Source organism: Vicia villosa, unplaced genomic scaffold (genome assembly GCF_029867415.1).
Source record: "Vicia villosa cultivar HV-30 ecotype Madison, WI unplaced genomic scaffold, Vvil1.0 ctg.000250F_1_1, whole genome shotgun sequence".
Lineage (NCBI taxonomy): Eukaryota > Viridiplantae > Streptophyta > Magnoliopsida > Fabales > Fabaceae > Vicia > Vicia villosa.
The window spans coordinates 814,445-841,813 of NW_026705103.1; the positions used below are offsets into that span (position 1 = coordinate 814,445).

Here is a 27,369-nt window from a genome sequence, read left to right on the forward strand (position 1 = left end):
ACCCATATAACCCATCAATTTGTATTGTGGTAGTTTGTTTCTTTAATGATGTCTCACTCATCCTGTGTAAGTGAAACACTAACCCCAACATAAATGGAATTATAGTGTGTCCCTGTTGACCACGAATGTGCTGCAATGGAGCAAAATCAACATCTCTTGAGATCAGCATGATAGAGGATAGTGGATAATTGTCAAGAGAAAATAAGAACATGTCAACTAATATTGCTTTCTCAATTCTTACTGCTAACAACTACTGGAACTATAACTTGTTCTTACTACTAACACATCTTCATTATCATGGAACATGTAATATATATATATATATATATATATATATATATATATATATATATATATATATATATAATAGACATTAGTTTATCAAACTTTGTATTATGATACCTCTAATAACTCCTTACCCCATATTTGTATAACAAAATTTACTGTTGGATTGAAAGTTAACATCATATAGATCATGTCCATAAAATTTATCATCAATGAAAAATTATTTCATATGTTAGAGAGATTGATCAAAATTAACAGTTTATCGAAGTTTTATAAGACATTAGTTTTTATGCATCTCATTGACATATCAATTGATTTTCGGTTGATGTTAAATTCTATAGACATGATCTTTATCATAATAGATTTCAATTAAATTGTGCATTATGAATTGAGAGTAATTGCATCTAGCTTCATTAACTTCAAAGATGAATTACATCTTGCTATTTACACAACAAGTAGAGTCTACAAATACTATCATACATTACCTACATAGTATCATTATCTCCTAACTAAAAGACAACTGTAGTAACTAACAATTAGTTTAGTAGTTACACTATTATGCATTGTGTCTTCATTGTTGCATGTGTCTAAAGCAATCTCAGGTTGTAACACCCTCCCACAAGTTGATGATTGATAGATATCAAGCATCATTAACTTGGATAGCAGATTGTTGAAGGGTTGAGGCAACAATGGTTTAGTAAAAAAAAATTCTAGTTGATCCTTTGAAGTGCATGGCAGCAGCTTCATCAATCCATTCAGCATCTTCTCCCTCACAATATGGCAATCTATTTCTAAATGCTTGGTTCTTTTATGAAATACAGGATTGGCAGCAACGTGTAATGCACTTTAATTATCACAGTACAACACTGGCATCTTTATACATTCAACATCTAGATCTTTGAACAAATATGTAAGCCATTATAGTTCGCAAGTGGCAGTAACTAGAACCCGATATTTGTTAGAACAAGAATTGTTCTGATCAATAATCTTAGTTTTGATGATAACAATGTATATGAATTTTGCTCAAGATAACGTGGTACTCTAATCCTATGCAATTTCCTTTTCAGGAAATATATAAAGAGTATGCACAAATCAGCGCTAAGAAGCTTTGACTCAGAAGGTTCAGTATGCAACTTCAACACATGGTCTGGCAAGACATCAGAAGATGGTCAAGCAGAATCAGAACATGGTCTATTAGAAGCATCAGAAGAACTTGAGTTCAGAAGCAGAAGCACTGAAGTCATGGAATCACGCTCAGAAGCATATCAAGATCAGAAGATCAGAAGATGCTCTGAACCAAGCTGTTTGTACTCTGATGATATTCAACGTAGTATTTACAAAGAATAAATCAGAATCAAGTACTAGATGGCAGGCTACGCTGACTGACAAAAGGAACGTTGGAAGCTATTAAAGGCAACGTCAGTAGACACAGCGTGAACAAGGCTCGAGCTAGTTGACAAAAGCGTGAAACATTAAATGCAATGCTGTACGGAATACGCAAAGCATTAAATGCTCCCAACGGTCATCTTCTCAAGTGCCTATAAATATGAAGTTCTGATGAGAAGCAAGGTTACCAATTCTTGACGATTTTTGTGAATATTAACTTGCTGAAACGCTGTTCAAATCAAAGCTCAGAAACTTCATCTTCATCAAAGCTCACTACATTGCTGTTGTAATATATTAGTGAGATTAAGCTTAAACGTTAAGAGAAATATCACTGTCGTGATTATAGCTTTTCAGAAGCAATTGTAATACTCTTATTTGATTACATTAATTTGTAAGTAACTATAGTGATCAAGTGTTGATCAGGATACTCTAGGAAGTCTTAGCTTGTGTCTAAGCAGTTGTAATTAGAGTGATCACGTGGTGGTCAGGATACTCTAAGAAAGTCTTAGCTTGTGTCTAAGCATTTGTTCCTAGAGTGATCAGGTTGTGATCAGGATACTCTAGAAGACTTAGTCGTGGGCTAAGTGGAAAACCATTGTAATCTGTTACGATTAGTGGATTAAATCCTCAGGTGAGGTAAATCACTCCGTGGGGGTGGACTGGAGTAGTTTAGTTAACAACGAACCAGAATAAAAATAACTGTGCAAATTGTTTTTATCGTTTAAGTTTTTAGACTACACTTATTCAAACCCCCCCTTTCTAAGTGTTTTTCTATCCTTCAATTGGCATCAGAGCGCCGGTTCTAAGGTGCAAGCACTTAACCGTGTTTAGAAAAAGATTCAGGAAGAGAAAAACGCTGAGATGGCTGGTACTGAGCAAATACCTCCACCATCTACATCTGGCTCTACTGAGCAATACAATGGTAATGGTAACAATGGTTACACTAGACCACCAGTATTCGATGGTGAAAACTTTGAATATTGGAAAGATAAACTGGAAAGTTACTTTCTTGGTCTGGATGCTGATCTATGGGATCTTCTGTTGGATGGTTACAAACATCCTGTTAAAACTACTGGTGTAAGGCTCACAAGAAGCGAAATGACTGATGATCAAAAGAAAGAATTCAAAAATCATCACAAATGCAGGACTGTTTTGCTGAATGCTATCTCTCATGCTGAGTATGAGAAGATATCTAACAGGGAAACGGCTCATGACATATATGAGTCCTTGAAAATGACTCATGAAGGAAATGCTCAAGTCAAGGAGACCAAAGCTCTTGCACTAATCCAGAAGTACGAAGCCTTCAAGATGGAGGATGATGAAGACATTGAGAAGATGTTTTCAAGATTTCAAACTCTGACTGCTGGATTAAGAGTTCTGGACAAAGGCTACACCAAGGCTGATCATGTAAAGAAGATCATCAGAAGCTTGCCCAGAAGATGGGGCCCAATGGTGACTGCATTCAAGATTGCGAAGAATCTGAATGAAGTTTCTTTGGAAGAGCTGATCAGTGCCCTGAGGAGTCATGAGATTGAACTTGACGCAAATGAACCTCAGAAGAAAGGTAAGTCTATTGCATTAAAATCTAATTTTAAAAAATGCACTAACGCTTTTCAGGCTGAAGAAGAAGATTCTGAAGAATCAGAATCAGAAGAAGAAGAAGATGAACTGTCCATGATTTCCAGAAGAGTCAATCAACTCTGGAAAAGCAAGCAAAGGAGGTTCAGGAGCTTCAAAAGCTCAAAGAAGCCTGAAAGAGGAGAATCTTCTGGAGGCAGAAGAAATGACAAGAAAAAGGTCGTGTGCTATGAATGCAATGAGCCAGGACACTTCAAAAGTGAGTGCCCAAAACTTCAAAAGGAAAATCCCAAGAAGAAATTTCATAAGAAGAAAGGTCTTATGGCAACATGGGATGATTCAGAATCAGAATCAGACTCTGAAGATGAGCAGGCAAATCTGGCACACAATGGATGACGGGTCAGAATCTACATCAGAATCAGATTCTGAAGAGGTATTTTCTGAACTATCTAGAGAAGAGTTAGTTTCCAGTCTAACAGAACTTCTAGAACTCAAGTCTCAGATTAGTATCAAATACAAGAAGCTGAAAAAGCTATTTGAATTTGAAACTAAGAAGCTTCAAGTGGAGAATTCTGAACTGAAGGAAAAAGTTTTAAATTTATCCAAAAATACTGGATCTCCTTCTGTCTCTGAAAAATCTACTCCAAGTCTGAACAATATTCTGAAAGAATATATCTTAAGTTTCAGAAAGTTTTTATCTAGAAGTATTGGCAGAAGTCAACTTGCTTCTATGATATATGCTGTGTCAGGAAACAAAAGAGCTGGCATTGGTTATGAGGGTGAAATCCCATACAAGCTTGAATCTGTGGATGATATGAAAATATCATACAAGCCTTTGTATAACCAATTTAAATTTGGCCACTCCCATGATATTAGGCACACATCACATGCTCAAAGCTTTCACATAACACACACCAAGAAGCATGTGACAAAACCTAAGAAATATCATGGAACTCAGAACATAAACTATCATTCTGTTCCTCCTATTTCATATAATGCTAAACCCAAGTTCAATCAGAACTTGAGGAAAACTAACAAGAAAGGACCCAAGAAGATGTGGGTACCTAAGGAAAAGATTATTCCTATTGCAGATATCCTTGGCTGCAAAGAAGGAAAAGCACAACATGTCATGGTACCTGGACTCTGGATGCTCGCGACACATGACAGGAAGAAGGTCTATGTTCCAAGACCTGGTGCTTAAATCTGCTGGAGAAGTGAAGTTTGGAGGAGATCAGAAGGGCAAAATTATTGGCTCAGGAACTATAAAGTCTGGTAACTCTCCTTCTATTTCTAATGTTCTTCTAGTAGATGGATTAGCTCATAACTTATTGTCCATAAGTCAATTAAGTGACAATGGTTATGACATAATCTTTAATCAAAAGTCTTGCAAGGCTGTAAGTCAGAAGGATGGCTCAATCCTATTTACAGGCAAGAGAAAGAACAACATTTATAAGATTGATCTTTCTGAAGAGCAATGGGTCTGGCACAGAAGATTAGGACATGCTAATTTGAGAAAGATTTCTCAGATTAACAAACTAAATCTTGTCAGAGGACTCCCTAATCTGAAATACAAATGAGATGCTCTTTGTGAAGCATGTCAGAAGGGCAAGTTCTCCAAACCTGCATTCAAGTCTAAGAATGTTGTCTCTTCCTCAAGGCCGTTAGAACTTTTGCACATTGATCTTTTTGGCCCAGTCAAAACAGCATCTGTCAAAGGGAAGAAATATGGATTAGTCATCGTTGATGATTATAGCCGCTGGACATGGGTAAAGTTCTTGAAACACAAGGATGAGTCTCATTCAGTGTTCTTTGAATTCTGCACTCAGACCCAAACTGAGAAGGAGTGTAAAATCATAAAGGTTAGAAGTGATCATGGTGGTGAATTTGAGAACAAATTCTTTGAGGAGTTCTGCAAAGAAAATGGTATTGCCCATGATTTCTCTTGTCCTAGAACTCCACAACAAAATGGAGTTGTAGAACGAAAGAATAGGACTCTACAAGAAATGGCCAGAACCATGATCAACGAAACCAATATGGCTAAGCACTTCTGGGCAGAAGCAATAAACACTGCATGTTATATTCAGAATAGAATCTCTATAAGACCTATTCTAAATAAGACTCCTTATGAATTGTGGAAGAACAGAAAGCCCAACATTTCATATTTTCATCCTTTTGGATGTGTTTGTTTTATTCTGAACACTAAAGATCATCTTGGTAAGTTTGATTCTAAGGCACAAAAGTGTTTCCTTCTTGGATATTCTGAACGCTCTAAAGGCTACAGAGTATACAATACTGAAACATTAGTTGTAGAAGAATCAATCAATATCAGGTTTGATGATAAGCTTGGTCTTGAAAAGCCAAAGCAGTTTGAAAATTTTGCAGATATTGATATTGATATCTCAGAAGTTGAAGAACCAAGAAGAAAAGTTTCAGAAGCTGAAAACCAAAGCAGCAAAGAATCAGAAGATCAAGTTGCTGCATCCTTGGAAAATCTGAGAATTTCTGAAGAACCAACTATCAGAAGATCATCTAGACTCACATCTGCTCACTCAGAAGATGTCATTATTGGAAAGAAAGATGATCCTGTCAGAACAAGAGCATTCCTCAAGACCAATGCTGAATGTCAATTAGGTCTGGTTTCTCTGATCGAGCCAACTTCTGTTGATCAAGCTCTAGAAGATACAGACTGGATAATTGCCATGCAAGAAGAGTTAAATCAGTTTACAAGGAATGATGTTTGGGATCTTGTTCCAAGACCTAAAGGATTCAATATTATAGGAACAAAATGGGTTTTCAGAAACAAGCTGAGTGAGAAAGGTGAAGTGGTAAGAAACAAAGCCAGACTGGTGGCTCAGGGTTATAGTCAGCAAGAAGGGATTGACTATACAGAAACCTTTGCACCAGTGGCCAGGTTAGAATCTATTCGTCTATGAATTTCTTTTGCCACTCAACACAACATCACTCTTTATCAGATGGATGTTAAGAGTGCCTTCTTAAATGGTTACATAGATGAAGAAGTTTGTGTCCATCAACCTCCTGGTTTTGAAGACTCCATGTCTCCAAATCATGTTTTTAAATTAAAGAAATCATTATACGGATTGAAACAAGCTCCTAGAGCTTGGTATGAACGTTTGAGTTCTTTCCTTCTGGAAAATGGTTTCACTAGAGGAAAAGTGGACACTACTCTCTTCTGTAAAACATTTAAAAAGGATATTTTAATTTGTCAAATATATGTTGATGATATTATCTTTGGAACATCTAATGCTACACTTGGAAAGGAGTTTGCTGAGTCTATGCAGGCTGAGTTTGAGATGAGCATGATGGGTGAACTCAAGTATTTCCTTGGGATTCAAATCAATCAAACATCAGAAGGAACGTATGTTCATCAAACCAAGTATGAGAAAGAACTTCTGAAGAAGTTTAATCTTTCTGACTGCAAAGAAGCCAAAACTCCTATGCATCCAACATGCATACTAGGTAAGGATGAGGTAAGTAAGAAGGTAGATCAGAAGTTGTACAGAGGTATGATTGGATCTCTTCTATATTTAACTGCTTCTAGACCTGACATTCTGTTCAGTGTTTGTTTGTGTGCTAGATTCCAATCAGATCCTAGAGAATCTCACTTAACGGCTGTTAAGAGAATTCTAAGGTATTTGAAAGGTACTAGTAATGTTGGTTTAGTCTACAGAATATTTGAAGAATACAACTTAGTAGGATTCTGTGATGCTGACTATGCTGGAGATAGAATTGAAAGGAAGAGTACTTCTGGAAGTTGTCAATTTCTTGGAAGTCACCTAATCTCCTGGTACAACAAGAAGCAAGCAACCATTGCTCTTTCAACAACAGAAGCAGAATATGTTGTTGCTGCTGGTTGTAGCACACAAATGCTCTGGATGAAAAGTCAGTTAGAAGATTATCAAATATTTGAGAATAACATTCCTATCTTCTGTGATAATACTTCTGCTATATGTTTATCTAAGAATCCTATCTTACATTCAAAAGCTAAACACATTGAGATTAAACATCATTTCATAAGGGACTATGTTCAGAAGGGTGTTTTATCTTTAAACTTTGTGGATACAGACCATCAGTGGGCTGATATCTTTACAAAACCCCTGGCTGAAGATAGGTTTAAGTTCATTCTGAAGAATATCATTATGGATTTATGCCCAGAATGAGAAGATGAGAAAATCTTATGTATGGCTATCTTCTGAAATGAGATTGGATTAATGTTTTATAAGAAGTTCTGATCTTAAATCAATTAGAAGTAGTGACTCGTTTATTACTAACGTTTCATTGTCTAAGTTGATTCAGAATATCTTTTAAAGTAAATATAGCTGTATCTAGCTTTCCAGATGGTAACACGTGTCTACCCTATTTGGACAAGCATGCGTGCAGTTGAGGAGGCGCCTTTCCTATGTAACTGTTCTATCACTTCATTTGTCATAGTTTCTCTCTCCTCTTGTCAAGTAACATTAAATGCCATTCATCATTTCCTTTACTTTCTTTTTCGTTTTATATCTTGTCAAACGTTTCCCTTCCCTAGAACGTTTCCTTCCCCACGTTTCCTTCCCCACGTTTCCTTCCCCAAATATCGGGGATCGCTGACTTTGATTTCAAGACAGATCTCTCAAGATTCCAAGAAGTCTCAAGTCAGATCTCTTCTGTGATGATGTTATCAACATTTATCCAAAGGAAGAAGACTTTCTTGAGATACTGGATGAAGTTAAGGATCATGTTCTTGACTTCTATGTTAAGAGAAAGCCCCGTTTGCGACATTAGCTCTTTTTCTGTGAACTGTCTCTCACTTCCTCCTTGAATTCATGCATCTCTCCTACAGTGGAGGTTCTAGTCTGGACAGGCTTATGACTAGGTTAGGGTTGTAGTCCTTGTGTCCTTGTAGTTTTCTTTGCTTATTGCCCGTGTGTATCAGCATACATCTTTTGTAATTCTGTTGGTTTAATCAATAAAAAGATTTTTCTGCATAACTCTTGTACTTCTGCTTATTTTATCAATGACTATTTGTTTCTCTTTCCATTTGTCCTGTGGTTACATCTGAATCTTTTACATTCTTTTTGATGTTATGACAAAAAGGGGGAGAAATAGTGATAAATGATTTGATTTATATTAGCAGTTGCTGGGAAGAAAGCCCCCACATTACTAACAGAAGCTGCAAGCTTCATATCTTTCTAAGTTGTTTTGCAGGATTGAAAGCTCAACATTAGAAGCAAAATCATGAGGAATCGCAAGTTCTGTTAAAGGAATATGCTCATGGAAACTGAAGCAAGCTGAGTGCTATGAAGCTTCAGAATCAGAAGCAGGAAGAAAGAAGTGTGATGATATTCTGATAGAATATGCATTAACTTATTTTCTGTCCTTAACATGTTCTGATAATCCTATATCTTATCATATATAATCTGATGCATTGTGTATGTTCTGATATATATATATATATATATATATATATATATATATATGTGATAAGTTATGATTTATTCATGCTACAACTTTTGTTGTGGAGTTTGTTCTGTAACATTTCAGAATGTAGAAGATGCTCTGATGATGCTCAAATACATTCAACAATGTTCTGATACAATCTAGCATGGAATAATTCAAGAAGAAATTCAAGCTCTGAAGCTGTCCGCTGGAAGCAAGAATCAGAAGCTGTGAATGTTCCGAGGATCAAAGAAATTCAAGTTCTGAAGCTGCCCGATGGAAGCAGGAATCAGAAGCTGTGAATGTTCTGAGGATCTAAAGAAATTCAATGTTCTGAAGCTGTCCTATGGAAGCAGAAATCAGAAGCAGTGAATGTTCTGAAGTTCAAGCATATGTGAACGTCTCTACTGAAATACTCAGGGAAGTCTTTTATTTATAAAATTCTTCTAGTATTAATTTCAGGGGGAGATTATTCATCTCAGGGGGAGATTGTTAATCTCAGGGGGAGACACATTCACATTATGTTTATATGCTTATGCTATAACTGTGTAATTGTCTTTTGCCGTCTGTTATTCTGATTGCAAATTCATATCATTTATATATGTTTTTGTCATCATCAAAAAGGGGGAGATTGTTAGAACAAGAATTGTTCTGATCAATAATCTTAGTTTTGATGATAACAATGTATATGAATTTTGCTCAAGATAATGTGGTACTCTAATCCTATGCAATTTCCTTTTCAGGAAATATATAAAGAGTATGCACAAATCAGCGCTAAGAAGCTTTGACTCAGAAGGTTCAGTATGCAACTTCAGCACATGGTCTGGCAAGACATCAAAAGATGGTCAAGCAGAATCAGAACATGGTCTATTAGAAGCATCAGAAGAACTTGAGTTCAGAAGCAGAAGCACTGAAGTCATGGAATCACGCTCAAAAGCATATCAAGATCAGAAGATCAGAAGATTCTCTGCACCAAGCTGTTTGTACTCTGATGATATTCAACGTAGTATTTACAAAGAACAAATCAGAATCAAGTACTAGATGGCAGGCTACGCTGACTGACAAAAGGAACGTTGGAAGCTATTAAAGGCAACGTCAGTAGACACAGCGTGAACAAGGCTCGAGGTAGTTGACAAAAGCGTGAAACATTAAATGCAATGCTGTACGGAATACGTAAAGCATTAAATGCTCCCAACGGTCATCTTCTCAAGTGCCTATAAATATGAAGTTCTGATGAGAAGCAAGGTTACCAATTCTTGACGATTTCTGTGAATATTAACTTGCTGAAACGCTGTTCAAATCAAAGCTCAGAAACTTCATCTTCATCAAAGCTCACTACATTGCTGTTGTAATATATTAGTGAGATTAAGCTTAAACATTAAGAGAAATATCACTGTCGTGATTATAGCTTTTCAGAAGCAATTGTAATACTCTTATTTGATTATTCTTAGCTTGTGTCTAAGCAGTTGTAATTAGAGTGATCACGTGGTGGTCAGGATACTCTAAGAAAGTCTTAGCTTGTGTCTAAGCATTTGTTCCTAGAGTGATCAGGTTGTGATTAGGATACTCTAGAAGACTTAGTCGTGGGCTGAGTGGAAAACCATTGTAATCTGTTGCGATTAGTGGATTAAATCCTCAGGTGAGGTAAATCACTCTGTGGGGGTGGACTGAAGTAGTTTAGTTAACAACGAACCAGGATAAAAATAACTGTGCAAATTGTTTTTATCGTTCAAGTTTTTAGACTACACTTATTCAAACCCCCCCTTTCTAAGTGTTTTTCTATCCTTCAATATTATGCTTCACTTGATGACCTCGAGACAGTCAACTGTTTCTTAGTTCTCCAGGAAATAAGTGATCTTCCAAGAAAGAAACAATGGCCTGAAATGGATCTTATAATATCTGAGCAGTCAGCCTAATGTGCATCTGAATATCCCTGCAATTTCAGTTGGGAATTTCTTGGTAAGAATATGCCCCTCCCAGGACATGACTTCAAGCATCTAAGAACCCTAGTGGATGCATTGAATGAATGACAAATGGAGCTAATAGAAATTAACTGAGATGTTGAATGCAAAATGTTATATCGGGTCTAGTGGCATTCAGATAAAGTAGCCTTCCAAAAAGTCTTTGATGAGTGCCAAATTGTGCATTCGTTTTGGGTGCTATTTGACTCTTTTTTTTGTTAATAGGCGAAAACCCCAAATTTTGTGTACATATCATTTAAATAGAGTGGTTTTGCTTTTTGCTTGTAAATAGTTTGATTTCTTACATTTGTGCTCATTTTTGTAGGAACTTAAGTGTCATACCCCAAAATTTGCCCATCATATTTATTCATATTTCAGTCCATGTGACTTTCAAATGCTCAAAGATACACAAGAAGGAAGCATGCATTCTCTCTCCTAAACAACAGCCTCTAAACTAGGGTTTTATATTTCTCAAAGGAAAATAAACTTCATATGCCTCAAATGGAACACATGGTCTCTCATATGCCTTAAAGGGTCCTCATGCCAAGTTTCAAACTCTGATTGATCAATCAACTGCTCAAATAGTCAACAGTCGACTAGTTTGACCTAAAAGTCAATTGTGGTCAAAGCACAGTCAAAAATCCTGATTTTTGGTCAACATCAACATCCTAATGTTAGATCCATCATTTGATCAAGGGTTGATCATGATTCATCAAGAAAAGATCAAAGATCCACAAAAACCCTAAGTTGCTAAATTAGGGTTTCTAGGAGAAAGTCGACCCAACTTTGACTGATCATATCTCTCTCATACTTTATCAGAAATTCCCCAACCAAAGCCTATTCTCAATTAAATTTCATTCTCTGCAACTTTGATGTTGGGCCCAAGGTCAAGAAATGCTTCCGCATAAGAGATATGAGCCAATACATTACAGGTCCTTCTAGAAGATCGCAAGAAGCTATTTTTTGTCAGGAGCCATATCATCAAGATAAAATCTCCAAATGAAAAATATGTTCCAAAGTGGATTGTAGATTACATCTTTAGGTTTCCAAAAAGTCCTACAACATGGTCATATGACAAAAATTGAAGGAGATATGAGGCTCAGAAGTTGGTCAAATTTCAAGAAGTGCATGAAACCCTAATTGAATATTTTTGTATTTTTGAACTAATGGGCTTAGGTTTTGGACTTCAAACATACATATGACCCAAATAAGAACCTATAAAACCATCCTTGTATTTTTGGCATTTTTATTTCTATTTATTTGAATTTTATTCATTTAAATTGCAAATAAATCAAGTAAAATACCAAAAATACAAATTAAATTGTGAGGCTTTGGTTTGGATCATATAAAGGCCCAAGAAACTCATTGAGGACCATAAAATATCGTGGTGCATGGTTTCAATAATTATTTTATTTATTCTTTGATTTTATTCAATTTGAATCAATGAAAAATAAAATAAATATCTAATTGATGCATGATCAGATTTTTTAATCAATAAGAATTCTTGGAACTCAAGCAAGTCATTCATATTTGATTGGAATAATATTTGGATGAAAATAGAAAGTTATTATTAGATTTTCAATCAAATATTTTGCAATATTTCCAAATATTCAATCATCAAATTTTTTCCAAGTTTAATTGACCTAATGTCTGCTACTATATATACATAACTTATACTCAGCACTAGAAAAAAAAGAGGGGGAGAGAGCATTAGGGTTTCAAGGTCACCAAAAATTCAAGAAAAGTGTAAAATCAAGATTTCGTATTCCAGTCACTTTCAGGAGCAAACAATCATCCTAACTCCTTCCTGAGGTAAGTTTGAGTAGGTATGCATGGCTCTTACACTTCCATAACGTCCATCATGCATGCTTCAAGATGCATATATTCATTCATATTCTTTAATATTTGTTTTCCATGAATCTCTGTGATTTAATGAATTTTGTCACCATGGATGATTTTCTGAGGATAATTAGAGAAGGTCTGAACGCTTAGAATGAAGCTTTGACGTGTGAGATGAAAAACACCATGGCTAGGGTTCATGAAAGCTATGCTTTCGTTCTCCTACCTAAAGGTGTCTAATGGCCAAAACGATTGCACCATTGGATTCAGGGACCTCAAATTAGTGGGGCAAGGTCTCTCTCATATTTTGCTTCTATGTGTTTTCGTGTTTTTAGAACTGCAGGAAATTTGAAGGATTTTTCGCAAGAAAAATCGCAACAAAAGTCCCAGCAGAATCCGCAGGTAATGAGGATGAAGACTGGATTGCTGGACCTTTGACCATGCGTGGCGTAAGCTTATTGGACTGTCAGCACTCATCTCTCTCTCTCTCTCCCTTTTTCCAACACGCGTGGAAGATTCCTACTGGCCAGTCAAAAGGCGTAGACTTTTTCTCTTCTTTCCATTGGTTGCGCGGGGGACCCAGGCGGACGAATCTTTGACTCTTTCACAATTTTCCATGTTTTAATATTTCTATAGTTGAGTGTGGTTAATTATCATAATAAGCTTACAGACCAATTGGCAAACAAGGAAGGCATGTGACAAGAGTGGAGTGGGTTCGACCCCCACGTCCAACACTTTATTTTCTAATTTTGTTTGTTTCCAGATCCAATGCATGCGCCCTCATGTATATGTGGTACACTCCTCAAGTCTCAGCCGTCAGATCATTCCAAGATCATATCCCATGTTCTAGTATATGCAGGTCCACCATGGTCCCTCACTAAGCTGTCACACCTAATCAGAAGCTAAGTTTTGTTTTCAATTTATTTATTTATTTTTATTTTATAAATCTGTTTTGTTATTTATTTATTTCTTTTCTAATCCTAGTTTTTTTTATTATTTAAATTACTTAAACCATCTTTTATTTATTAAATAAATATTTTCATGACTCTTTAATTTATTTAATCGAACTTTCAATTTTTTTTAATTCTCAAATATATTCACTTTTTATATTTAAATCAGTTGCTTTAAACCCTGAGTTATTTTAATTATTTATTTTCATCATGATCACTAATCACTGTTGCTGGTAGGTGTTGTCCATTAACCCAGCATGTCAATTTTTCTCATAAAACCTTTATTCCCTAAAAAATCAGGATTTACCCTGAGTGTTTTCAAAATCTTTTTCAGAACCTCTTTTATTTATTATCAATGCCTTGTATTTGCCACAAAAAGTTTTCTACCTTTCTCTTCTTCATTTTTCAGGGTTAGCCAAGATCCTCCGACTACGCGCCATCAGATCAAAAGCTAAGTTTCTAACTCTTTCTTTGTTCAAATATCATTTTAATTTCTATTTTTCGTTTTTGCCTAGAATAGAGTTTGCCCCGAATAGTCAATGATTCCCTCCTACACTAACCCTTATTTATTTTCCTCTTAATTTTCAGAGCTGATCAAGGGTGCGAGGAAGATCAAGACTCAGGATAATTAAACTAATTATTCATCCCTCTTATTTTCTGCCTTTTATTTCCCCTTCCCCGCAGGTGTTTATTGTAATAACATAGGACTATTAAACTGTTTTACTTTTTTGCTGTGGTTAGTAATCTTAGGGAGTGCAAGCCTTGTTTAAAATGAATTAGATCACTAATTACAAGATGATATAACTGAATTACATCACCTGATTGTGCCACACACACACCTTTAGGGTAATCTCTCTGTTTCCTGTTGCCTTATGATTCTGTTGCCTCTAATTGTACTAAATAATAGTCAAGTCCCTCGATTCCGAGGATACCTAAAGCAAGGTTGCCTAAAGAAATTGAAAATCATCTAGTCCCTCGAAGTTGCCTCGGTAAAAGATGATTGTCCCGATTGCTAAGGTATCCTCGCATGATGCCTAAAAAGATTAATGACTATTCTATCCTTCCCTTAGACTACCTGCCCTCTTTATGGCAAGGGACAGTCTTATGGCGAACGATACTTTTCTCGATGACCCTTAACATCCAATTGAAAGACTTCATGCCCCTTGATGGTACGGATAGACCCTTTCGCCTGAAAAGCTAAAAGAACATTTTTTATAACTTAAGGGTAATTGTTCTTAAATGCTTGCTCAATTCAAATTCAAATTCAAAACTCTTTTCCACTCTTTTTCCAAATCAAATTCAAAAAGACTACACTTATTTACAAGCTAAAGTTCTTCTTCAAAGTTTTTACTATTCACACACGACACTTCAAATATTTTGAAAACAAAGTGAGCTAAGCAATTAAGAGCCCATGGATAACCATGGATACAAAGGGTGCTTTAAACATTCCCTTTGTATAACCTACCCCCGAACTCAAAATCTTTTTAAGGTCTTTTTCTGTTCTTTTAGCCTTTCCAATTGGATAAAATAAAAGTCGGTGGCGACTCTTGCTTACCGCGACATTTTCTTTAAAGTCAGTTCACCGTATTACATTAAGCAATGATATTTAGTCATTGTATTATAGATTATTGATTAAGCTTTTCAACGCTTTCAACCGTCCGCCTATCGGAGTTACGGTTCTGAAGTTATGATGAAAACAAAATCTTTTTTCTCTCGATATAGCAGACCGCACTGAGCGCCCTTACTGGGCTAAGCGGGCTTTCTAGCACGTTAGGAGCTCCAGAACCATGAATTTTGGCAGTTTTGACCATGCTAAGCGCCCGTACCGCGCCTAGTGCGACCTAGTGCGTCAACCCCCTATTTAAGTGATTTTTCACACTTTTTGGGACATTCATCATTATTCTTCATGGTGGCAAGCTAGGGCAAGTAGAGAAACATTTTGGAGAGTGAGGGAAGTGCTACAAACAACATAGAAGCCGATTCTTGCGGATTGGAGTCGGATCTGAGTCAATCTTTGGGACACCTTGGTTGATTCTTCTTCCTCTTCATTTCCCCTCGTCGTGGTTAGAGACCATGAGTGGTTATAATCTATTCTTTGTTGGTTTTGGTTGTAATAACTCGTACTCATATGTATTTACTCTTATTCTATTGTATGTGAACCGATTAAATATTTGATATTGTTAATTATGTTTGTGTTTAAGAGTAATACATGAAAATAATAATCTAAATAGTATTGAGAGTTTGTTTGGTAACACCAAAAATACTAATTTTTAAATTTTACTTTTTTAACACACATTAATAAATAAAAAATCATATTTGACAACTGTTTTTTATGGTTTTGTTTTTCAAAATATGTTTGAAATATCTATAGACTTATAGTTTTTAACTTTTCATTTTTTCTTTTATTTTTATTATTTTAACTAAAATTCATTTCTATCATTTAAATTTTATTATAATTTAAAATAAAATAAATATTTTTAAATGCATTAATAGAAAAAGTTAAATCTATGAATGTATGATGCACTACTTCACAATAATCAATGATCACGGTTAGTCAAAATGGCATAGTCACTCATGTATTCATCAAATCACATCATCGTCTCAATTATACAGACATCACTAACATCACAATCAACACAATCTATATTCCACATTTGTAATGTCATCAATCATCACAACAATATATAATTATAACAAGCATATATACATGTAACCACATAATCAAGTTCCATGTAAACGGCTCTCTAACCCATCAAAACATACTTATTAAATTCGGGAAAATTACTCGAAAATTAGTATAAATTATAAGCTTCAATAATTTGAAATAATTTTTCAAAAATATTAATTTTCGTCCCAGTAAATTGTGCTAAGCAGCCCCTAGCCCGCGCTAAGCGCGTTCCTCTCTGACTTGACCCTTATTTATTTTCAAAAGCTTAAGCGGGTTCCACCGTGCTAAGCGGGGTCTGCAATTTCTGTAGAAAACCTTGCGCGACCTGCATCAAACCAGTTCTAAACTTTTGCCCAAAAACATATTTTAATCATTAATTTCCTGTGATTTAAGGTCTAATAACCTAGTTCTAACATGGATTATTCATTATAAACATCAAATCACAATTGTTCATCACAATTTCAATAAACTTCATCTATCCCTAGACCTTCAAATCCATAAATATTTGTCGGTTGACAGGTGCCACTTAGGCCATATTAATTGTGCTCCTATGCTATCACACTGTATGTGATTTGGTTACTTGGATTGAAGATTCCATGTGTGTGTATGTTGTTCCTGTAGTTATACTGTACCTAATATATAAATATAGAGAAATAATATATGTCTGTATATTGATTTCCACGTTTCCTTGTAATCCATTGCTTGTTGAGGGGTTATTTTTATAGTGTTCAACTACTTTAAAATAGTAATGTAAAGGAAATATTTATAATGGATGATGTAGTGTAAACTAATGATGATTACAGTAGCACTTATTAGAATATTAAGACATGCTTAAGATTAATATAATATGATTATTAATTGGTTTATTTAATTAATAGTTGAATTAATTTCAATAAGCCTATTTAATTGGAATAAACTTGGACTTAGATTAATTATTCGGTTTATCGGTAAATTACGGTATCTTGAGAATTTGACCGTAATAGTATTTTGGTTGCTTATTTATGTTGAGAATAAAATATTGTTATGGCAATGTGGTTGTTTTGATAATTAACATTATATCTAAGTTAGTTAGATGATAATTGGAAATTGTTTCGGTCTACTTGATATGTTAGCATATCGTGATTATTTTGCGAATTGACCGAAAATTGTAATTTTGGTTTGGATGCCTTTGTTTTGAATAATGTTGTGATTGCCAATATGATTATTATTATGCATTGTTATGTGAATAGCCTTATGCCATGAATCCTAGCGAATTGTCGTTAGTTTAGTTGATTATGATGATATATTGGTATGTCGAGATAGTGAAAAATCATTGTTGTTGTTGTAGATTGAGTTGATAGAGTTGATTGAATTGGTTGAGTTGTGGTCGAAAAGTTGTCGCATAGAATAACAATGATAAAGTTGGCCTTTAATGGGAAATATGATAGAGTTGGATGTTTGCCTTGGAGTTATTGGCAATTGATAGAGTTAGGAGTTTTACTTCAATGGTACCACATGCATATGCACAGTTGAGTCGCATTTGAGTCGTTGTTGGTTGTTGTTGGCTAGAGTGGTTGTTTATGCATTGTGATGCTTATATATTGACTTACTGACGATACTTATGTGTTGATAACATGACTATCCTTTGATGATGTTCTTTGTGCTGTTTATGTTAATGTGGTGTGAAGCGGTGATTCATTTATATTCTTTACCTAATATATGATTTATCATAATCCTGTTTATATAGTTTGATATCGCACCCCTTTCTGTTGAATGTTGCCTCTACATGGGTAACATGCAGGTAACCCAGAGGGAAATGAACACTTACTTTATGTTGTTATTTGTTTATCAAACCTTATGTTGTATTTGAGGAGATGTTGGTATTGTTGCTATTTCATTATTCAAAGATGTTATGTCTTAATTGTTGAATCATTGAGAATTTGTTGCATGTTGAATCTAAGTTTGGAATATGATATGAATACTATGTTATTCAGAAGTTTAGATATATGTTATGAATTTTATTCATTTCAATCCTGATAGTGTTATGTATTAGTTTAAAAAGCATGAAAAGTTTATGTTTATGTTGAATGTGTGACATCCTGATTCTGTTGAGAATTTTTATACTATGATATTTTCCGCATAAACGCTTGGGGTAGAATTGGGGTGTTAAATTAGTGGTATCAGAGCAGGTCGGTCTTGTCCGGCCAAGTGTCGAGTCATAGTGTAGTCTAACAATCATGTATTGTTGTTTGTGTTAATTGTTTTTGTGTTGTAGTGACTATATGGATGGAAGAAATGATGTTGCGATAGCTGCTGCTTTGGAAGCGCCCCCTCAGGCTATGCAGAACCAACCGAATGCTGACGAGAATGCTCGATCTCGTAGTTTGGCGACTTTACAAAGGGAGAGTCTGTCGGTGTTCAAGGGTACGCATGACCCTGATGGTGCTCTTGATTGGTTGAAGGAGCTCGAGCAAATCTTTTGTGTTATGGATTGTACTCCTACACAAAAGCTTAGATATGACACTCATATGCTGGCTAAGGAAGCTGATGATTGGTGGTTGGAGACGTTTGCTAGGTTGGAGATTTCAGGTGATGAAATCACTTGGAATGTGTTCCGTAGGGAATTTATGAGAAAGTACTATCCTGAAGATGTTCGGGGTAAGAAAGAGATAGAATTCATAGAGTTGACGCAAGGGAACAAGTCCGTTACTGAGTATGCTGCCAAGTTCACTGAATTGGCTAAGTTCTATCCTCTTTTTGATGGCGAAGGTGCTGAATTCTCTAAGTGCATCAAGTTCCAGAACGGGTTGCGCTCGAAAATCAAGAAAGTTGTTGGGTACCAAAAGATCCGTGTGTTTTGTGACTTGGTTGACAGTTGTAGGATCTTTGAGGAAGATAGTAACGCTCATCACAAGATGGTTAATGAGAAGAGATGCAAGAATCAACAAGGCCGTGGGAAACCATATGATGCTGGTAAAGGGAAACAAAGAGTTGCTCATGGTCTTAAGACTAGTGGGGGAGATGCTCCTGCTAGGATTGTATGTTTCAAGTGTGGGCAAGCTGGTCATAAGAGTTATGCTTGTATTGCTGATGGGAAGAGGTGTTTCCGATGTGGCGAATTTGGACACGCAATTTCTGATTGTAAGCGCAAGGATGTGATTTGTTTCAACTATTGTGAAGAAGGGCACATTGGTAGTCAGTGTCCAAAGAAGAAGGCATAATCTGGTGGAAAGGTGTTTGCTTTAGCTGGATCTCCTGCAGCTAGTGAAGACCGACTCATTAGAGGTATATGCTTTATTAATAGTACTCATTTAATCACTATTATTGATACTGGTGCTACTCATTGTTTTATTGCTACTGATTGTGTTGAAATATTGGGTATTGTGTTGTCTTCTATGAATAGAGAGATGGTTGTCGATCTTCCGGCTAAGGGATCGATGGCTACTTTTCTTGTATGTTTGAATTGCCCTTTGTCGATCTTCGACAAAGACTTTGCTGTTGACTTGATTTGTTTTCCGTTGAGCGGATTAGATGTGATCTTGGGTATGAATTTGTTAGAGTATAACTATGTTCATATCAACTGTTTTAACAAGTCCTTGAGGTTTTCTTCTCCCGAGGAAGAAGGAGTTGGTTTGTTAACTGGTAAGCAATTGAGGCAATTGATGCAAGACGAAGCACAAATGTTCTCGTTGATGGCGTCATTGTCTTTTGAGAATCAAGTTAGAATTGATTAGTTAAAGGTGGTGCGAGAATTTCCTGATGTGTTTCCTGATGAGATTCCTGATGTACCTCCAGAAAGAGAAGTTGAGTTTTCAATTGATCTTGTACCTGGTACCATACCTGTTTCTATGGCACCGTACATGTGTATCTGAGTTATCTGAACTGAAGAAGCAATTAGAAGAGTTGCTTGAGAAAAAAGTTTGTAAGACCATGTGTATCATCGTGGGGAGCGCCTGTATTGTTAGTAAAGAAGAAAGATGGAAGTATGAGACTTTGTGTTGATTATCGGCAGTTGAATAAAGTAACGATAAAGAAAAAGTATGCACTTCCAAGAATTGATGACTTGATGGAATAATTGGTGGGTGCTAGTGTGTTTTCTAAGATTGATTTGAGGTCAGGATATCACCAGATTAGAGTGAAAGAAGATGATATTCAGAAGACCGTGTTCAGGACTCGGTATGGACACTACGAGTATTCGGTGATGCCTTTCGGTGTTACTAATGCGCCAGGAGTATTCATGGAGTACATGAACCGTATTTTTCACACTTACTTGGATCAATTTGTGGTGGTATTCATTGATTACATTTTGATCTACTCTAAATCTGAAGAAGAGCATGAAGAGCATCTGAGAGTTATGTTGCAAGTTCTAAAAGAGAAGCAGTTGTATGCAAAATTATCTAAGTGTGAATTTTGGTTGAATGAAGTTAGTTTCCTTGGTCATGTCATTTATGGTAGTGGAATTACTGTGGATCCTTCTAAAGTTGATGTTGTGTTACAATGGGAAGCTCCGAAGTCAGCTATTGAAATTAGAAGCTTCTTGAGTTTAGTCGGTTACTATATACGGCTTATCGAAGGATTTTCTAAGTTGGAACTTCCGTTGACGAGATTGAATTGCAAGGGAAAAGCTTTTGTGTGGGATATTCGATGTGAAGAAAGTTTCAATGAGTTGAAGAAGAGATTGACGTTGGCTCTAGTTTTGACTTTGCCTAATCCAGGAGAGCCTTTTGTTGTGTACTGTGATGCTTGTCTGATGGAGTTGGGTGGTGTGCTTATGCAAAATGGTAAAGTGGTTGCCGATGCGTCTAGGCAGTTGAGGACTCATGAAAAGAATTATCCTACACATGATCTAGAGTTGGCTCCAGTGGTCTTTGTGTTGAAAATTTGGAGGCATTATCTTTATGGTTCTAGATTTGAATTGTTTAGTGACCATAAGAGTTTGAAGTACCTTTTTGATCATAAGGAGTTGAATATGAGGCAGCGAAGGTGGCTAGAATTGTTGAGGGATTATGATTTCGGTTTGAAATATCATCCCGGAAAAGCTAATGTTGTGGCCGATGCTTTAAGTCAAAAGAATTTGCATATGTCAGCTATAATGGTTAAGGAGTTGGAGTTGACTAAGTAGTTCCGAGATTTGAGTTTGGTTTGTGAAGTGACACCGTATAGTGTTATGTTAGGAATGTTAAAGATTAACAATGACTTTCTTGACAATATCAAAGAGGCTCAGAAGCAAGATGTGAAGTTGGTGGATTTGATGGTAGGAACCGATCGACTTGAGAATGATGATTTCAAGTTAGATGCGCATGGTGTGTTGAGATTCCGAGATCGTATTTGCATTCCTGATGATGAAGAGACTAAGAAAGTGATTCTTGAAGATAGTCATAGAAGCAGTTTGAGTATTCATCCAGGAGCTACAAAGATGTATCAACACTTAAAGAGTTTGTTTTGGTGGCCCGGTATGAAACGTGATATGGCACAATTTGTGTATGCTTGTTTGACTTGCCAGAAGTCAAAGATTGAGCATCAGAAACCTGCAGGGTTAATGCAACCGTTAGAAGTTCCAGAATGAAAATGGGATAGCATTTCGATGGACTTTGTAACGGGATTACCTAATACCTTGAGAGGATATGATTCGATTTTGGGTGATTGTTGCTAGACTTACTAAGTCGACACACTTTATACCTATTAACATCACATTTCCGACTGCGAAGCTAGCAGAGATATATGTCAGGGTGATTGTGAAGTTGCATGGTGTTCCTTTATGCATTGTGTCGGATAGAGATTCGAGGTTTACTTTCGATTTTTGGAAAAGTTTGCAAGAGGAGTTGGGTTCTAAGTTGAGGTTGAGTACGGCGTATCATCCACAGACAGATGGTCAGACCGAGAGAACTATTCAGTCATTAGAGGATTTGTTGAGAGCATGTGTTCTTGAGTAGGGAGGTTCGTGGGATACTTATCTTCAATTGATTGAGTTCACTTACAATAACAATTACCATTCTAGTATTAGGATGGCACCTTTTGAGGCGTTGTATGGTCGGGGGTGTAGGACCCCGTTGTGTTGGCATGAATCAGGTGAGAGTGTGGTACTTGGACCCGAGATTGTTAGGGAGACTACTGAGAAAGTGAATCTTATTCGAGATAAGATGAAAGCTTCTCAAAGTAGGCAGAAAAGTTACCATGACAAGAGAAGGAAAGATTTGGAATTCCAAGCTGGTGATCATGTGTTTTTGAGGGTCACGCCTGTGACTGGTGTTGGGCGAGCTCTGAAGTCTAAGAAGCTCACTCCTCATTTTATTGGTCTGTATCAGATATCGGATCGAGTTGGGAAAGTTGCTTACCGTGTGGCGTTACCGCCAAATCTTGCTAATTTGCACGATGTGTTTCATGTATCACAACTCTGAAAGTATGTTTCTGACCCGTCTCATGTGATTTAGATGGATGATGTGCAAGTGCGTGATAATCTCACAGTGGAGACAATGCCTGTGCAAATTATGGATCGCGAGATGAAGGTTCTAAGAGGCAAAGAGATTGCATTGGTGAAAGTTGTCTGGTTAGGAGCTGCTGGCGAAAGCTTGACCTGGGAATTGGAGAGCAAGATGCGAGATTCCTATCCCGAGTTATTTGAATCAGGTAAATTTCCATTTTCGAGGACGTAAATATTCTAGTGGGAAAGATTTGTAACGCCCGAAAAAATAATTATTTGCTTAACTTAGACATTTGTGATGTTTATTGAAATTTTCGCGTTTTGGGACGATTTAGTCGGGATAGCGGATCAATATTTAATCGAAAATTTTAATATTTTTAGTATTAGAAATATGAAAGTTAATATTTAGCGTTTTGTGAATTTTCCGAGTAATTAAGATTAGACCAGAAATATGAGGCATTGAGTAATAAGTCGGTATATTAAAATAATCGATTTGCTTTTAATGGAATATAAGTGGAAATATTATTCTTTTATATTAAGTGTGGAAATAATATTGGGCTTAGTTGTGGTATCATTAGTTATTATAGGTGTATTTTTATTAGGCCCATTATTAAGTAGTAGTAGCTAAGTGGTGGTGTTACTTTGTCATTTTGGTAAAGTAGTAGCATAGAAAAGAAAGAGGAAACCGAGACAAAGAAAAAGAAGAAAAAGAGAAAGGGGGTTAGGGTTGTGAAGAGAATAAGAAGGAGACCCAAAGTCTTGCTCTCAAGTGTCATTTTTCTTCAATTTTCCATTGAAACTTCTTAGAGCTGCACTCAATTCAAGGTAAGGGTGGGGTTCTTACTACCTAAATGGGAATATGATGGATTATATGTGGATTTAGGATATAGATTGGTCATTGTGTTGTGTTAATTTGCTTGTCTATCACTGTTTGAAATGGCTGTTGTTGTTCATTTAATTTAAATAAAAAATAATAATTGATTAATATTCTGTGCGTATTTGCAAACGCAAGAAATCAAGGAAAAGTAAGATTTGTCGGTCGACAGGTGCCACTTAGGCCATATTAATTGTGCTCCTATGCTATCACACTGTATGTGGTTTGGTTACTTGCATTGAAGATTCTATGTGTGTGTATGTTGTTCATGTAGTTATACTGTACCTAATATATAAATATAGAGAAATAAGATATGTGTGTATATTGATTTCCACGTTTCCTTGTAATCCATTGCTTGCTCATGGGTTATTTTTATAGTGTTCAACTACTTTAATATATATATATATATATATATATATATATATATATATATATATATAGGGAATGTATCAAGTAGGAGGATTTTTAAATAAGAGATAAGAGGATTTAATGCTAACCATTGGATTAATCAAGAGAGAGAAATAATAATTATATTAATATTTTAATAAATAATTTAATTCTCTCTCTTGATTAATCCAATGATTAGCATTGAATTCTCTTATCTCTTATTTAAAAATTCCTCCTACTTGATACATCCCCTATATATATATATATATATATATATATATATATATATATATATATATATATATATATATATATATATATATATATATATATATATATATATATATATATATATATATATATATATATATGCTATGAATAAATATTATTGTGGATGTCCATATATATTCTTATCTTTCATCTTCATATTTCCTATTAAGTGGTATAGTAAGGTTTTGATTTTTCATCTTCCTAATGTCCTAGAAATAAGGCCTACTTTGCAATGTAAAGAGAACTTCTTGAAGAAGATAATAGAATACCACTCTCTCTCCTTCATATCTATATTGTTTTGGTTAGTTTTATAACATGTTATCAGCACGAAGCTCTACCAAACTTGAAGAAAAAAATTAAAGCCCTAACTGTTAGAGGTAATATTAGTTAATTATTTAATTATTTTTCTTTCTCATTATCCGTGTTGAATTTTGATAATATATCTTATTCAATTATCAACAATCTCTGAAGGATTACAAAACAACGTGTTTGTTATATAGTTCCTGAAGAACTTAACAAATATCCATTAAAGATAGTATTAAGTTTGTTATATAGTTCCTGAAGAACTTATCAAGCATCCCTGAAGGTTTATAAATAATATTATTTTTATTGGTAAAAGATTTTTGATTGAGTTCCTGAAGAACTACAAAATGTGATTGAATTCCTGAAGAACTATAAAAAAATATTTGTGATTGTGATTGAGTTTCTGAATAACTATAAAAAAAATTGTGATTGTGATTGAGTTCCTGAAAAACTATAAAAAAATTGTGATTGTGATTGAGTTCCTGAAGAACTACACACAAAAAAAAACAAACCTCTCTTAGAAGGATTGTGTAAATAATTGTTTCTTTTTATCACTATGAAGATCATTTGTGATATATAATTCTTGAAGAGTTAAATTTTTAAAATAAGGATTTCTCACACCTTAAAATGTTGTATCTATAATATTAGAAGAATTTCATCATGATATTAATGAATCCCAGTAGGATTGCATCTATACTAATAACATATCTCAGAAGGATTGCATCTGTTATGTTAAAAATTTGAAAAATGATTGCATCACCTATATTATCGAATTCTAGATGGATTGGATCAATAATAGTGAAGTATTCCAGAAGGATTTCACAAAGAAATTTGTGTGTTTCGATGTAAAAAAAAACTTGTAATATACTCATAAAATGTTTGTCATTTTAGAAGAATGACATGGGTGACTCTAACACATCCCAAAAGAATAACTATATTTTTTGATTATTGTAATTTTCTAGCATTTGGCTATGTTAAAAACTTATTATATTTGTTATAGTATAAATTATTTTATAATTAGAATTATAAATCTATATATTTCATCTATATATATGATGATATAATTTTAGTGATATGATTTTATATAATTTTGATAATTATATGGTAATATGTTCATATGCATGTGTATGATTAAAATGTTAAATCATGAGATATTATTAGGATGATTAATGTTTGCTGATACAATTTCTGTATTCATATTATTTCTAAATATTGATATTTTAATAAGAGAATTGAAACATTGCAATTTATTAAAGAATATATCAAAGTCTAAAGTTGCTACATATTTTAAAGTTGTTATAATAGTGCTTAAATTTTTCATATAAATCTTGATTATACTATTCTTTTTTTTTTTACAAGTATAGTGTATGGATGACATTTGTTAGTCCATCTTAAAGGCACACGAAAGTAAGCTCATATTTTGATAGAGTCGAGATTTGGATGAACTTTAATCTTTTATATTTTCTTTTTGAGTGTTCTCTTTATGTCTCGCCAAATATTTTTGTCATAGATAATTCACATGAATTATATTTGAGGTATTGAATATCTTTGTATTACACAAATGGATTTGGACTTAAAATGTATAATAGAAAAGCTACCGGCTTTTCCCTCGGACTTGTACAATACTTATATTAGTACAATTGAAGCACATGTCATTTTAAACCAGGAGTTTATAAATTACACTTAAATGTGTCGTTGGTAAATCCGGTTGGGTCATCTCGAATATAATATGATGCGAATAATTAGTATTGAAGAACCAGAAGTTTTTTCAATCCACTCAATTTTTTTGTGTTTCTAACGGAAAATAAAAATTTGAGAAATTTAGTTTTTATGACATTAATTGTTGCATCGACTAAAAGATCATGCCTATGTCTCTACTCACAACCAGAAGTTTGTGAAAATTTTTTCTCAACTAATTAGACTAAGATCTTGTTTCTGGATTTTTTAGAAATTCCTGTATAAGTATCACATGTATTATTAAAATTGACATTGAATATCATGTAATATATGTTCATAAAAAGAAAATGGACCCGAAGATCCATTCTTTAGACGTCTAAAGTGAATTATATGGTTGATACTAATGAGATCATCAATTCTAAATTATATATTTGAAACACCCAAAGTATGATATTAAGATATTTATTCGCATTAAGCCAACAAGATACTATATCTTAGTCCTCCCTAATTTATTCTAATACTTCTCATCTAAGTGAACATTTGGATGTGTTGTGTATATTCCAGTTGCTCCAATATAATACATTAAGATGAGTCACGAAAGAATATTGGAAAAATATAATTAATATGAATCTCAATTTTGAGGATATAATTTGAGCAAATAATCAAATACTTGATTGCAGCCCAGTATGCTGATTATCACTTGATAAATTAATTTTTCCAATATTAGGGGGAGGGAATAAGCAGCTGAAATCATGAACAAGAAGTTCAAATGAACAGCTGAAATCATGAACAAGAAGTTCAAATGAACAATTTAAAATAAATTGTTGTCTTGTTCCTCGTACAAATCAATATGAACCAAAAGTTCAAAAATTATTCATTTGCAAAGTTTCTGAAATAAATTATCAGCTGATAATACTCCACTCAAAGTGGATTCTCCTATTGAATAATATAATATTGCAAATGAGTTGTAGTTGCGCCTGAAGCGTCGTATGAAAGTCGATTCCAATGTTAAAAGTCCTTTACTAAGAAAAGAAACTAAAGATGACCCAAGGGAGGATATGAAAATTCTAAGAGCACTTTGACATAATTTAATTTTTAATACCAGAAGAAAAAATCAAGTACTTGAAATATGAAATAAAGAGATCTCGATAAATTATGTCATGGATGAAATGGAATGGAACCAAAATTGAGATAACCAAATAAAGTCAATATTGACCATGTCTTTGTATACAATATAGCGCTAAAAGTGATCAATGATAACGAGGATCATGATTCAAAGTCTATTAAAGATTGTAGACTAAGTGAGAATTGGCCAAAATGAATATATTCAATTGAAGAAGAATTAAACTCAGTTT

At 34.7% G+C, this 27,369-nt stretch overlaps 1 protein-coding gene across 1 annotated transcript; it reads left to right on the forward strand.

Annotated features, from left to right (window-relative positions):
- Positions 1–18,364: 18,364 nt before the first annotated feature.
- On the forward strand, positions 18,365–19,816 carry LOC131625913 (uncharacterized). Its single transcript, XM_058896747.1, has 2 exons — positions 18,365–19,223; positions 19,344–19,816. The coding sequence occupies exons 1-2, from the start codon at positions 18,365–18,367 to the stop codon at positions 19,814–19,816; spliced, it is 1,332 nt and encodes a 443-aa protein (XP_058752730.1).
- The last annotated feature ends 7,553 nt before the right edge of the window (positions 19,817–27,369 follow it).